At 41.1% G+C, this 14,899-nt stretch overlaps 1 protein-coding gene across 1 annotated transcript in view; it reads left to right on the top strand.

The window, feature by feature from the left end:
* The first annotated feature begins 6,361 nt into the window (after positions 1-6,361).
* Positions 6,362-14,899, top strand: part of PDE7B (phosphodiesterase 7B) — a 277,514-nt gene continuing 268,976 nt past the window's right edge. Inside the window, exon 1 of the mRNA XM_077811766.1 lies at positions 6,362-6,640. Coding sequence (XP_077667892.1) covers positions 6,620-6,640 — 21 coding nt within the window. The 5' untranslated portion in view covers positions 6,362-6,619. The remainder of the gene's footprint in view (positions 6,641-14,899) is intronic.

The following is a 14,899-nucleotide window of genomic DNA, read 5'->3' on the forward strand; positions in this document are numbered from 1 at the left end:
TCAAGATTGGATGTTTTTCTAACAATCTGCTCTAGGAATTATTGTGGGGAAGTTCTGTGGCCTGTGTTCTACAGGACGTCAGACTAGATGATCACAATGGTCCCTTCTGGCCTTGGAATCTATGAATAATGCACAAGACTGTATCCAAAAAACCATTACAGAGACTGCAAAAAGAAAGAAAGAAAACAAGAGATGAAAATATTTTACTTATTTATGTTGAAACTGAAAAACATTTTCATAGAGGGTTTTCTTTTCACCCAGTAATGGCATATGCCTCTTACGATAATATTGTGTACAACTTCTCAAGTATTTTTCTCAAGTATTATTCAAAAACATTTACATGTGGGTTTGTTTGTGCAAAACAATATTTTGAATCATACAGCTCTCTACCTCAGACATTAAAAAAGAAGGCTGCTGGATGGAGAATGTTGGTGTTTTTATGCTTCTTACCTTTCCTTATTGGATATGAGTCTCTTGGCTGAACAATCAAGTTATAATTTTCCTGCAGTGGCATCTGACTTCTCTTGTATGATTCCACATGTGTTATGTTGACCTTTCCAAAGCTGCTTTGAAGTTTGTCATGCAGGATCATGTCTGTTTTGTTCTTCTGTTGTTACAACTTTCTTCTGGCACAGACAAACATTTTTTTTTTTTAACTGACCTAAACTCCAGGAGCCAGTTAAAAGAACCCATTGACTGAAAACGAGCAGATAAATAAAATATGACCAGCGCAAATTAGGGATGCGTGAACTTGGAGACACATCAAAGGTTGTGAAACGATTGGAAGTATTTAAAAAAAATAAGAAAAGGAGATGTTCTTGAAATTCTGAAAAACAATTTTTTTAACTTGAACTTTCTTTGAAAATTGTCTTCTTTTTACAGGAAAGTTGCTCCCCCAGTGACAATTCAAAGAAAGGAACAGATCAGAGTTAAGCAGAAAAATTCTCACCACCAGCCAAACCAGATGAAAATTTGTCATTTTGCAGGTAGGCCAAACAGCAGACCTTTCACTTTTTGCTTTGAATTTTCCTGGGGTGAAGCAAAAGGCCACCTTTGGTAGTAGCTAAATGTTTTTGCGTGCAGTACGCTCATGAAGCAAAAATGACTCATTTCTCAAAACTCATTCTTTTTAAAAAATGCCTTTGAATTGTGTGCTGGCTTGTTGAGACTGTCTGCAACAGTGCCGACTACTCAACACTGCTTTGCCAATGTATCTCCATCCTGGCCATGAGGGATTTGCCTCTACCAGTGATAGAGGAGATCAGGCTCCATTCCCAGCAGATCTGGAAAGCCTGACATTAAGACTGTAGATCAGTGACAATTGTGACTTTTGTGTGTGTTGTAGACCTTTCCCCTCGGAATTCAACAGAGACCCCCTCCCATTCACCCCACAGAGGCCACAAAACAGCAACTGGACAAGGATTCTTTTTAAAAAAAAAAAAAAAAAAAAAAAAAAAAGCTTATACATAGCAATTTTTCTATGTACAAATCAAATTTCTTTACAGAGCTGGGCAATACCATTATCCCTATTTCATAGTGGGGAAAACTAAGAAAGAGATGTTAGATGATTTGGCCTTTCATTTACTCATAATTTTCTTAAACTAATACCATATGATTTTAAATGTCCCAGTTCTGGTCTCTACTCAATCATTAATTTTGTTGGTAATCTGGAGCAACATCAGAGGAATCGTTTTTGAGTTTGAGGTAATTCAACTTTTACCCCTGTGGTTTGACTCAAACTGCTGAATCTACAAGGTTCAACTTGGTTTGTTTTGTAGGTTTTGTTGAGATCTAAGGAATAAACCAAGTTTGAAGAAAACTGATTGAGTAGCCTTAAAATTTCTGAGCATTTAAATTCGGAAGTTTCACATATGCTGCATATTATTAAGATGTACTATCTGTATTAAGGTAGGGTCTAGCACCGGTCCCTGACTGGGGTCTCTATGCGCTGTCTGCACACATAGAGGGAACAAAGGTCTCTGCTCCAAATGGTAAGGATTTAATGCCCTAATCCTGTAACAGATTCCACGCATGTGAAGTCCATTGCAGGACTGGGGACTAATTTAGAATTGTTTATCAATTATTTTTTAAATGAGTCTAAATGTTGGGATGATCCAGAGTTTGAAATGTAACTGCAGAGATTAAATTTATTATTTACATAATGCTACCAGGTCCCCTCCCAAAAGAGCTTGCATTCCGGACCCCTGACAAGTGTGTGGTGTGAAGGAAAGACTTTATTAAAAAAAAAACAAAAAACCCTTTCCCATTTCCTTTGTGCTTCAGTTCTTGCCTGTCTTCTTTTTTCATACATCTTTAATTCTTGCTTATCTTTTTAATTTTTTTAACTGTTTCCCTTAACCTGAGTTTCTTTCATTCAGATTTTCTTTCTGGTGCGTGTTGTGTTTTTTAAAACTAAATCCAATGCTCTCTTTCAATCTACGTGACGGGTGGCTGAGAGTGGGGGATTATTCTGTTCTAGGTGTTTTTAATCTGGGATGGAATTTACTGCTGTTTTGTTATTTTTGGAAGAACTGTGGTTGTAATAACTGTCAAAGTACACAGAGCCCAGAATGGACACTTTTATGTATGTAAATGTATATGAATTCAATCAACTTCAATAATGCTACACCTGTTTACACCAGCTGAGGATGTGGCTCTATCCCCTTAGAGATAATGATAATCACATGGTCCAACATTTACATTAGGCCACCTCTAGTAAATAAGAAGGTTTGCTGGTCCCTTTGGAGACCACTTAAAAGAGATTTCACTCTGTTTGTGGGACACCTTCAAATGGTGGGATAATTAAAAAAAAAAATTTAAAAAGCTTCTCAAATGCCAGCACTTCAAGGAGAAACCTCCTTCTTGTCTCCCTTCACCATGGTCATAGCACTTCAGAGGGGACTTTAAAAGTTCATCTTTACTTTAAAAAATTGAATTGGGAGATTTTCAATGCTCCCAAACTAGCTGAAGTAAAAATACATTGTGTTGGTAATTCAGTTATCAGAGGGCATGATTTTGTCTCCCTCTATGTGCTGTGAATTCTCTGTCCCTCTCTACCGGCCCTACTTGAGGTGGGGACTTAGCACCAACACTCTAGTGCCTATGGCAAGTCCCCCTCATGACAAAGGGGGTCAGCAAATCAGTTCCCTGCCATTTCAGAGACCCGAGGCATTTGTGCATCTTGGACTCTCCTATTCTTTGCCAGTGGCACACAGCAGTTTAGTCTCTGGAGGGCTGTAATACTTAAGTCTAACCCAGGTTATTGCGCTCAGTGCAGGGGTAATTGGGTGGAGTTTAGTGGCTTGTGATGTGCCAGTCAGACTAAATGACTTGCAAACAGTAGTGGGTATGTCCCCCACAACCTAGTGCACCCCAGACTGGCTATGATCAAAGGGATCCCACCCACACTTCAAATTATGCACAATAACAATAAATTGCTCTCCCCTAGGTATAACTTCTTGATGTTCTGTGCAGTATTTCACTAACTTCCCTCCCCAGCCCACAGTTCTAGTTTTGGAGTGTTGTGGGCTGGGACAGGTACTTACACACGCACCAGGATTTGCCCCCTTGCCTCTCAACTCCTCCCCTCCACAGCTGGCTCTGCATAAAAGACTCACAGAACCTCTGTTCCCTAAAACAGTTCTCCTCCTCAAACTGTCTCTGCTCAGAAGAAAGATGCGCCCCAATCCTCATAACTTGGCTGTGCTGAAGTGAGACAACACTCAGATCCTCCATATCAGTGCTCTGAAATCGGGTGGTGGGGGGTGGGATTAAAAAAAATTAAAAAGTTTTTTATTGAATGTGGGAATTAAACTCCAGAGTTGCTAAGAGAAAGCACCTGCTGGTGTTGGAGACTGTGCCATCCTGGGGTGCTTGTTGTGCTAGTGTTTTACACAGGCTGCAGCATCTGTTCCCCAAAATGAAAATCTATAAAAGAAAAATCAAAAGTCTATTGCCCATGAAGAACTTCTGAAGCAAGACCTGCTTTACCAGTGAGAACGGAAGAGCGGGACTGATTCCCATAAAATAAGCAATATAAAAGAATGCATGTTCTAGCCCCAGAATGCTCAAGGTAAAACACTTATCCAAAGGAATTATATGCTGTAATCTCAGTGGGAGTAAGCCTGGCAAAGAATTCAAAATATTATGCAGGAAAGAGTAACATGTCCTATGAAAACCTCCTGACTAGAAACAAGCCCACAAAGACTATGTTCAGTTGGTAGCTACAGCTTAGAATCATAGAATATCAGGGTTGGAAGGGACCCCTGAAGGTCATCTAGTCCAACCCCCAAGCTTCACGCTTGACAGATTGGGTTAGCTCCTGTGATGTTCTCCCTTCTAATGTAACAATATTGTTGGTGAGAAGACACACACAAGAATATTGTTTCAATCATTCATTCAAAGAAAGGGTTTGTTCGCCTTAAATCCTGAATTGCAACGGACAATTTAAGCAATTGTGCCTTGTGAATCTAATGCCATGGGCTTTCACTGAAGCCACTCCTGATTTAAACCAGCATGAGGGCATAACAGCTTGTTGTACGGAGGAGCTACTCAGTGGTTCTCAAACTTTTGTACTGGTGACCCCTTTCACATAGCAAGCCTCTGAGTGCAACCCGCCCTTATAAATTAAAAACACATTTTTATATATTTAACACCATTATAAATGCTGGAGGCAAAGCGAAATTTGGGGTGAAGGCTGACAGCCAACCAGGTAATAACCTCGCGACCCCCTGAGGGGTCCCAACCCCTGGTTTGAGAACCCTTGAGCTAGATAGTTCACAGGATTATTATCGGGCTACAGAGCTTTCCATCTCTACTTACTACACTGAATTCAGTCCACCTGTGGAGTGAGTAAGAACTGTTACCATCAGTAACGTGCTGTTGGGCATTAATCCCCTTCCCCTTGAAATGTCTAGGTCACCAAAAAAATACCAAACCCTCACAAGCACAAGGGACAGTCTAACCAACACTTTTAGCAGAAGGAAAAAAATGTTTAGATGTTGAACTGCCTTCTCATTTCTTTAGGGCAGAGACCGCATGTCTTCCTATGATTGTGTGTAATGCTTAGTGCAGTGGGACTCCTGATTTTGACTGGGGACCTCTGAGTGCTACTGTAATATTAACAGCAACCTTGAAGGCCATCAGTGGGATGCTGTGAAGAAGCTTGTGCTACTGATACCCCTGCTATACCTGTTTTGTGGATCATTGGTTGATCTCATTCTCCAGGGCTATCAGTCCAGAGTCTTTCACAAACACTACATTTACTTTAGAACTCAATGTAAAAACAAGCATGCTTGGGCGGGGGAGGGGAGGGGGGTGTTAATATGGCTATGCCATACACAGAAGAACAAGCTTTCCTATTTGAAAAAATAAGCAGAAATAAAAAGATGAAAATGACTAAATTTTTGTTGTTAATGGGATCTGTTTCTAATGCTCTGTTGCCCCTGTTAATTGATCTTGATGCCGATTATCTGCCCTTGCCTTCTGCCTGAGTGGCCCAGCTCCCATTTTGATCAATTATCTGATCACAGAGGCTGCAGTAATAGGGAGCAAGGCTTCAGCACAGTCCTCTGCTTTATAGCACTGGCCTTTGGTATGAAATAAAATAAGATGCCATGTTATGAGTGTTCTGAAGCAGTGTTGTAATGTGGCTTAATATGGCTGTGAATAGATGTGTTGGTGTACAGCCGCCCTCACAGGAGAGAGCTGACTGGGCTCTAATTTACTGGTAGAGCAGACGGTTGCCTAGAGCAGCAATACTTTATGATTATGATTATGATTCTGCTCGCTGGCTCTCTCTCTCTCTCTCTCTCTCTCTCTCTCCAGTTTTACACTGGTCTAATGCCATTGATTTTAATGAAGCCACTCCTGATTTAAATCCGTGTGAGGGCAGAATCGGGCCCAATGCTCCATCTGAGACCCTGCTAGGGACCATCTTCCACTATGAAATGTCTTAAGTTCATTTAAGGGCACATAAATATATCCCTATCTACATGGCTCTTTCCCTGTTTTGCCTGGATATTTTGGATCTTTCCGGTACATCTGACTGCAAAGAATTTCCAAGCGAGATCCAGGACTGATAAAGTGTGGCTCTGGTGTCTTTTGAGTGGGGGTAGCCTGCCTAAATCACTGCCACATTCTTCCCATAGTAGTCCTTTAAAATGAATAGCACATGCAGGGGAAAAACTAAACCCTTTGACGTCACTCTGGAAATGAGGAAACATAAACAGAAAAGGCTCCACTCCAGCGAGCTGACAGTGCTGCCGCCGATTGGTCTGCTTTGCCTTGCTTGTGGCAGTTGACAGCACCTCCCAGCCGCGCACGGCCTTCTGCCTGCTAACGCGGTCAGTCAGACGGGCAGCAGGCTCCGCTCTGTCCCAGCACTTGCCTGGGCGAAAAGTGCACTCTGGAGCAGCGAGTCGCGGAGCCTTTTGGCTTCTTGGGTTTGTTTGGGTTTCCCGCCCCCCCCCCCCCCCATCTTTAGTTGCTGTTGTTACTTAATGATATCCCTAATCCTGGATGCAGTTGCTGGATTCTGCGGTACAAGTCTTCATGAACGAGCTGCACCGCTTAGAGATTTCACGGCATTCAAAGGTCACAGAACTGCCACTATGGTTAAATGTCTTGTTTAATGGTTGAGGTATGTACGGCAAATCTAAAAGAGGCAGCATGGTTTTTTTTTAAGGAGGAACTAAAAGTGCAAAGTGGGGGAGGGAGATAATACTTTTATTTGGAGAAAATGGTTTGGGTTTTTTTTTTTTTTTTATTAGTGATTGTTACTACAGCAACCGGCTTTTGAATTTCCTCCCTTTTTCTTCAAGGCAGCGGGACGTTTTAACTTGTGTTAATTTAACCCTTTGAGGGCAAAAGAAAAGGAAAGAGAGGTTCTGTCATTGTGGCACTTTATGACCCCACTGAGGAAAGTGAGATTGCTTTTCCTGTATGCTGTCCTCAGTCCTAACATTTCAATGGCATGAGCAAAGACCTTGCAGTTGGTTCACTTCGTTGGATGGGGGGGGGGGGGGAAGGGGTGTGAAAAAGAGGACTCAGTCCTGTCCCTTGAGGGTGTTTTCGAGTTGGCTTGAGACGCGAGCAGAGAGAGAGGGGGGATTGGGGACAAAAAAATAGAGCAGTGAAGTATATATTCTTTGGGAGTACTTCCACTTCATTTTATTACTACATGCTTAGGATGCTTTACTTGCTCTGGATTTAAAAGTCACAAGTGGAAACGAAGCTCCTGCTTTAACTTACATGCAAAAATGGGGGCAGGGGAAATTGCTTGTGTTCTGTCATCGCCACTTTTCAGATCGCTGTTGCCAGCTAGCTAGAGAAGTGGAAATTTAATTAGAAACTGAACTAACGCAACCTGATGGCTACTTAATGACTTATAGGTTCAATTAATCTTTGGGCAGCCTGTGGTCAAACTTGAATGACTATTGCAGTATTACAGTGAACGGTATGTGCTGCAGGAAACGAGAGCAACAGCTAACATAAAACTAACATTGTTTTCAGGAGTGTGATTCTAGCATGCAAGAGGAGGAGCCACTTAACCAAGGAGCTCTTGTGCGTTTAAAAAAAAAAAAATCCTGTCTAAACAGCCAATTTCTGTTGCTAATTAAATTAAAATGCAGAGTAAATGTATATGCTTTTGTCAGGTGATTGGTAGCAATCTTCAGGTTTTCTCAAGTTATGGAATGGAAGATCATATGAGCCACTTTGACAATGTTACTGTGTATACAAAAGCTTTTTCTTAATTTCACAAAAAGTATATCTTTTATAGTCAGGTCATATAACCAGAAACATCAACTGAGCACTAGTAGCTCATGTAGTGCACTTCAGAGGACTAAGAAAAAAATTAACTGTGCTAGTCTCAAATGCACCAGCTTAAGGACTGCAAAAATATTAGCTCTGAAATGCAGAGGATGTGCTATGTGCTGTGAATGGACAATTGCTATTCTGCAGTGCCTAGTGGGAAAACAAGGACTTTGTGTATTGCAAATGCATAACTGCAGCTCCTCCATTTCCTTTGCTGTATCTTCACTGGTGGCTGCAGGAACAAAGAGGGCTGTCATTAATAAACTCTTTAATGCCACATCTCTTTTGAGATGCCAAAGCATCCTTTTTTCCATATCAACCAGCCACCAAAAGTCAAGAGTTTCCTATACAGCTAGATGAACTGTTACTCTTCCACCACCCCAAAGACTTTTACATGAAAATGTCAGCTAGCTTCAGAAAGCCAAAGCACTGTTTCTTCAGGGTAATACTGGGGGAGAGGGAGGCTGGCAAAGTGTAAAATGTATATTATAGAATTAAACTGATTGGTTTAGAGGGAGTGGGTGGAAGGGGAGAGTCTGAGAATTCTATAAGAAATAGAAAAGTCTCAGTTTTCTAAACTACATGAAAAAGCCATATGCAATGCATCCGTTCGTAATAATTTTATAAATACGGTAAATTACTTGCTTCATTTTATAAGACTTTTCCAGCAGGTCTTAATTTTAGTTTATGAAGAAGTGTTAACTACCACAGCGTTTTGTGGCACTGTACACGAGGTAGGGCTAATGACAAAGCAGGTCAAGTGCATTTCACACAAACAGACCACAGTCTATCACTGAACCTTGTCAATCATGGCCTAGTTTGGTTAAGGTGCTTCCTCTGAGCATTCTGCATATAGCAGCAAAAGCAAGATGAAGACTCAAAGCTAAACTTTCGCATGATGCAGGCATGTTGCCCCAGTGAACGAGTCCCAAGAAGGGAGTGAGCTCTAAAAAGTTTTAAATCAAAGGAAAGGCAAATAATTATTATGAGGTTAGTTGACTAGGTTGGGTCAGATTAGCACTGGTGTGACTGCAGTGATTTCAGTAGAGTTGGGGCTGAGTACACCAAGACTGAATTTGATCCAATGTGTCAAAGATCAGTGCTACAATGTGAAATTTTGAATCCTGTAAACGTGGCGGCATATAAAATATACTGCATGATGGCAGCTGCTTCCTCCCCTAATACCCCCAAACTTAGATGCCTTTCTCTTGTGAAGCACAGACCTTGATTTGCCCTTACCATAGCTTTGGCTAGATTATTTAAGCAAACTGACTTTCCAGTATCTTCATCTCAGTTATGAACTATAAAGGAGGCATTTAACAGTGTGTGGTTCCCTTTCCCTACCCCTAGGTTCTTCTACTAATGTTTAAAAAATACTGTAAGAATAAACAATTTGAAAATTGATCTTTCCTGATATTTGAGTACAGTTATCCTGTCATTTTGAGTCTAACTTGGAAAACTCTCTCTGGACTCATAATTTCCTATACAGCTAGAATTGTAGAACAGATGTACCAGATATTAACCACATCATTACTGTCACTGGGTCAAAACCTGAGACCTGCTTATAAGACCCATAAGATTGCCTTGTAAGCAAGCTGTGCACCTGGCCAGTAGATCCTGAGCATGGTTGTGCTCAGGGGAAAATGAGGGCTTGATGCTGAGCCACTTGGGGTTGATAGGCAGGGACCTCATGTAAAAGAGGTCTCTGAGTAACTCACTGTTTATCCAGGTTCCTTTTTCTTCCCTTGTTTTTTCCATGGAAGTTTCTGCAGTCCTCCATATGATTGCCATCTGAGATGGGGGAATTGAGGTCCCTAACATGCTTTAGAAGAAAATGAGTTATTTTATGTGGGCATGATAAGATCTTTCTTTCCACTTTCCAGTCCCCCCGTGGTGGGGGGGGGGGAATTGCTGTCCCCCACACCCCAAGGCCAGGAGGGGTCTACCATAGTAGACTATGGTTAGGCCAACTAGCTTCAGCCAACTCTCTGCTAGAGAACAGAATCGTAACCAAGCTGAGCCTAATCCTACCTATCACACCAGGAGACATACCAGAAAACTTTAGGTTCATAAAGGGCAGTGATATGAAACAAGGCTCATACTTCTAGTGCTAAAGCTTTTGTTTTCCCTTTTTAATTCAGAGGTGATAAATAATTTGATGGGAAATATTTTAAACCTGTCAAAGGGGTGACAGTTCTCCTCTAAACATGCAAAAAGTGGATTCTGAAATACTGTGTGTGTAGTTTTACTCCACAAACTGTGCTTATAGGCTATCACTTCATTCTCTGGATTGGTGTCACAGGATCATAGAACCGTGTGATTCTGAAGGGACCACAAGCATCATCTAGTCTAACCTCCTGCCAAGATGCAGGATTCATTGTGTCTAAACCATTCAAGACAGATGGCTATCCAGCCTCCTTTTGAAAACATCCAGTGAAGTAGCTTTCATGACCTCCCTAGGCCAGTGGTTCCCAAACTTGTTCCGCCGCTTGTGCCCTCGGCCTGCACCACTTCCAGCAGCTCCCATTGGCCTGGAGCAACAAACTGCGGCCAGTGGGAGCCGCGATTGGCCGAACCTGCGGACACGGCAGGTAAACAAACCGGCCCGGCCCGGCAGGGGCTTTCCTTGCACAAGCGGCGGAACAAGTTTGGGAACCACTGCCTGAGGCAGTTTGTACTCCTATGAGGCAGTAAATGTTGAGCGTTATGCTCAGGGAATTAGATGAATTTGGTTCAGGGGTTGAATTTGGTCCATGCTGTTGAAAATCTGTCTGTTAGCATAATACTTAGCTCAAATAACATGACTTTATTTGATAATTAATAGTGTTGAATCATCATGAGGACAAGCAACGTTACGGATTTGTCAACCCTAAGCAAGCTTAAAGCTTCAGCATTCTATAAAATTGCTTCTTAGCTCTGGGAATTTTATTCAGCTGATTCAAAGAAAAGTAAATTGGTAATTTAGATAGGATGTGATATTAATGATACTGAGCAGGGACGCAGTGCTTTTTATCCATAGATTTCAAAGTGTTTCATGAAGCTGAGTAAGCATTTTACCCCCATTTTCTACATGGTAGAACTGAGAAACAGAGGCACTTAGGCCCAAATTTTGGAAGGTGGCCTCAAACTTTTAGTGCCTGGTTGTTGTTGATTTTTCTGTGCCTACCTTGAGATACTTTGTATCTAAGCATCTAAGGGTGGACTGCCAAAAACTGAGGCACCAAAAGCTAGAGGCCATTTTTATTAGTTTGGCACTGAAAATTTTGCCCCTTGTTCCACAGTGCATCAGTGGTAGATTAAAAGGTAAAACTCAGGTCTCCTGACAGAGTGCCCTAATTTATGATACGATATTTATGAACTGTTGATTCTATCTGAATCACAAACAAGGCCAGTTTCCTTTAAAATTGTTTTGTTCGTATGTCCTTTTTTTTGTCATGCTGTAACTTGTTTGCAACATTTTTCAATTTTATTTTGTCTTACTCTTTGTAGTCCAGTAGCACCCAAAAGCCCAAATCAAAAAACATATTAAACTCCCCAAACCTATATTTTGTCCATCTCTTTCATGAAGCTGGCTGTAGATTCAGCAGGTGGATTGTTGGGGTTCAGAGTTTAGGGCTTGCAAGTGAGCAGCTGTTCTGTATCCTGAATGACTTATAGCTGATATACTGACATTGTGAAGTAAACACACCAAGCCAAATAGTGTAAGGGAGTGAATTCCACTGAAGTCAGGCTCATGTTTCAAAATGGTAGTGTGAAAAACCAGTGACAGTCCTCAAAAACCAGGGACCAAATGATCTGGTGGTGCTATTTCATGTACTATATAACATGAGAGATGCTGTCCTTAGACACTGGGGTTGAGAAATCCCCTTTTGAACAGAATATTTTTTGTCAGGATATGAATAATCTCTTCATGTCATGTTTTATTACATAGTCTTGAACTGATTATAATAAACTCATCAAAGGAGTCAGTGCTCTGAGTCAGGTCTTATTCCATCCTTCCTCCCAGTGGGAGTTTTGCCTGAGTAAGGATTGATGAGGATGCAGAGCTTAGCTTGTTTACGTACAAAACACGAGTGCACTTAGGACTACTGCAATATGGCATTCTGAACAGAGAGGCTTGCAGGTGGGTGACATCCACTCAGATTAGACAACCAGGTTGCTTAGGCAGATAAACAAAGTGGATGGTCTCTCCTAATTAAAGGGATAGCGGGGGCTCTGTTGCTTGCACAGAGGTAAGTAAATTCACATTTCATCGTCTATTTCTTATCTGGCAAAAACTAGCAGCTTTTTTCCCCCTTGTTCTTTAAGTAGGTTCTTATGTTAGGAATAGGAAACCAATATTTAAAAGGAGAGAGCTAAGGTGCTATTGTCTATTTAGTTAGTAAATTTATATTAGTCATAACAATACTACTGGACACATAATATCCAAAATAACTTGGGCTGTCGATTAATTGCAGTTAACTCATGTAATTAACTCAAAAATTAATTGTGATTCATCGCAGTTTGAATCCCACTGTTAAACAATAGAATACCAATTGAAATTTATTAAATATTTTTGGATGTTTTTCTACATTTTCATATATATTGTATTCTGTGTTGTAATTGAAAACAAAGTGTATATTATTTTTTATTACAAATATTTGCACTGTAAAATTGATAAACAAAAGAAATAGTATTTTTTCAGTTTGCTGCATACATTTTCATGACAAAGATTGCACTACAGTACTTGTAACTTACAATGTAGATTTTTTTTGTCATATAACTGCACTCAAAAACAAAACAGTGTAAAACTTCAGATCTTACAAGTCCATTCAGTCCTACTTCTTGTTCAGCCAGTCGCTAAAACAAATAAGTTTATTTACATTTACAGGAGATTATTCTGTCCACTTCTTGCTTACAATGTCATCAGAAAATGAGAGCAGACATTTGCATGGAATTTTTGTAGCCGGCATTGCAAGGTATTTACATACCAGATATGCTAAACATCGTATGCCCCTTCATGCTTCAGCAATACTCCAATGCAGAAACTACAGAACCCAAACCTCCAAAAAAGAAAATCAACCTTCTACTGGTGGCATCTGACTCAGATTATGAAAATGAACATGTGTTGGTCCGCACTGCTTTGGATTGTTAGTGAGCAGAACTTATCAGCATGGACGCATGTCCCCCGGAATGGTGGATGAAGTATGAAGGGACATATGAATCTTTAGCACATGTGGCTTGTAAATACCTTGTGACGCCAGCTGCAGCAGTTCCATGAGAACACCTCTTCACACTTTCAGGTGACATTGTAAACAAGAAGCAGACAGCATTATCTCCTGCAAATGTAAACAAATTTGTTTGACTGAGTGATTGGCTGAACAAGAAGTAGGACTGAGTGGACTCGTAAGCTCTAAAGTTTTACATTGTTTTACTTTTGAATGCAGTTATTTTTGTACATAATTCTACGTATGTAAGTTCAACTTGCATGATAAAAAGATTGCACTACAGTACTTGTATTAGGTGAATTGAAAAATACTATTTCTTTTTTACAGTGCAAATATTTGTAATCAAAAATAAATATAAAATGAGCACTCTACATTTTGTATTCTGTGTTGTAATTGAAACCAATATATTTGAAAATGGAGAAAACATCCAAAAATATTTAAATAAATGGTATCCTATTGTTTAACAGTGCGATTAATTGCAATTAATTTTTTTAATTGCTTGACAGCCCTATTAATAACAAATTAATCAAACTTCACTTGGTGTCTGTTAATCCTCTTAGGTGAGACCAAACAGAGAGTCTCCAGTAAAACTCAGTGGGTCAAAGCAGTCTCCATAGTGTTCTTCCTCTTGGAAGCATAAACGCACTTCGAGGGAGGAGCATCTGTTAAGCATTTATATATCTGTCTAAGTTCTTGTCACTGCCCAGGGCTGAGTCAGTGATTCCACCCCTGCTAGATTTCAAGGAGGAGATATTGCTGATAGCCATTGCCTTTCTAAGAGGGGAGTGTAAGGCAGATTCCCTCTGGCTGAATGGCCAGCGTCCCGGAGTACCTCATAAGAATGTACTCCTGTAACAGTATAATAAAGATACCTTGGCTTTGGCTGCAGGACAGTTTGGAGATAACACTGGATCTCCGTGTAATCACCATTGTTCCCTCTGCCCCATCCCCAAGGAACTCTCCGTTTTCTAAAAGAGGGGGGCCCTACTCTAGTATTTGTTACTTTATTCATTGCACAGCCCCCTGAATGCAGTACCTATACAGGGGTTATTTAGGGTTTTCGTTTTTTTTAAATTTTCAAATAAGAGACGGCAAGGGCCTCATTAGTCTCTGAGGGCCCAACCCATTGAAAGAGGGATGGGATCCCAGAAGGTTGTTTGTGTGATGCTGTTGGAAGCATATTTACCTAAGATCCTTACCCTTCCAAACACCTTCCTCCCATGCAGAGGGTTTTGGTCTCCTGGCTTCATTACAGAGCTAGACCCCAGGGAACAGGGTCCCCTCCCTATTTTCCACAGAGGAAGAGCTTCAGGATCTACCAGAGACTCAGGAAGCAGCCACAGGTGCCTCTGCATCTAGGAGCCTGGCCCATGCCATTGAATATAGGCACCATCTGATTGGCTGGTTTTTGTTTTTCTTTTAATCTCCGTAGTGCAAAGCCAGCTCTTCCACTCCAGTCTAAATCTATGAGATAGCCAGGCTGGAATGAAAGCATATTAAGTATGGGGGTAGCTCTGGGAGATGGGGGACTCTATGGGGCCTGGACTGGTAGGGAGATGAGAAAGGGATGCATAACATCACCTTGGAGAGCAAATCCAGCGCTAAGCGTAAGCAGACAGAGCAATTGTTGGGGTCCTGAGCAACTCAAGGGGGCCTGCTATTTGCTTATTATTATAAGAACTTGCCTGTTTTAGTATGGGAGGAGCAAAAATATTCCTGCATAGGGCCCCCAGCGAGCTAGCACTGGCTCTCTTGGAGAGGGCCTATGTCTGCTCTGTGTTCTGTGAGTCACCTGGCATGCTCTTGGTTTTGAGATAACTGGTAAATAATAGGTGTTGAAAAGAGGCTATCATGCCCCATCCTGCTTCGGACCATGG

Source organism: Eretmochelys imbricata, chromosome 3 (assembly GCF_965152235.1).
Source record: "Eretmochelys imbricata isolate rEreImb1 chromosome 3, rEreImb1.hap1, whole genome shotgun sequence".
Classification (NCBI taxonomy): Eukaryota; Metazoa; Chordata; order Testudines; family Cheloniidae; genus Eretmochelys; species Eretmochelys imbricata.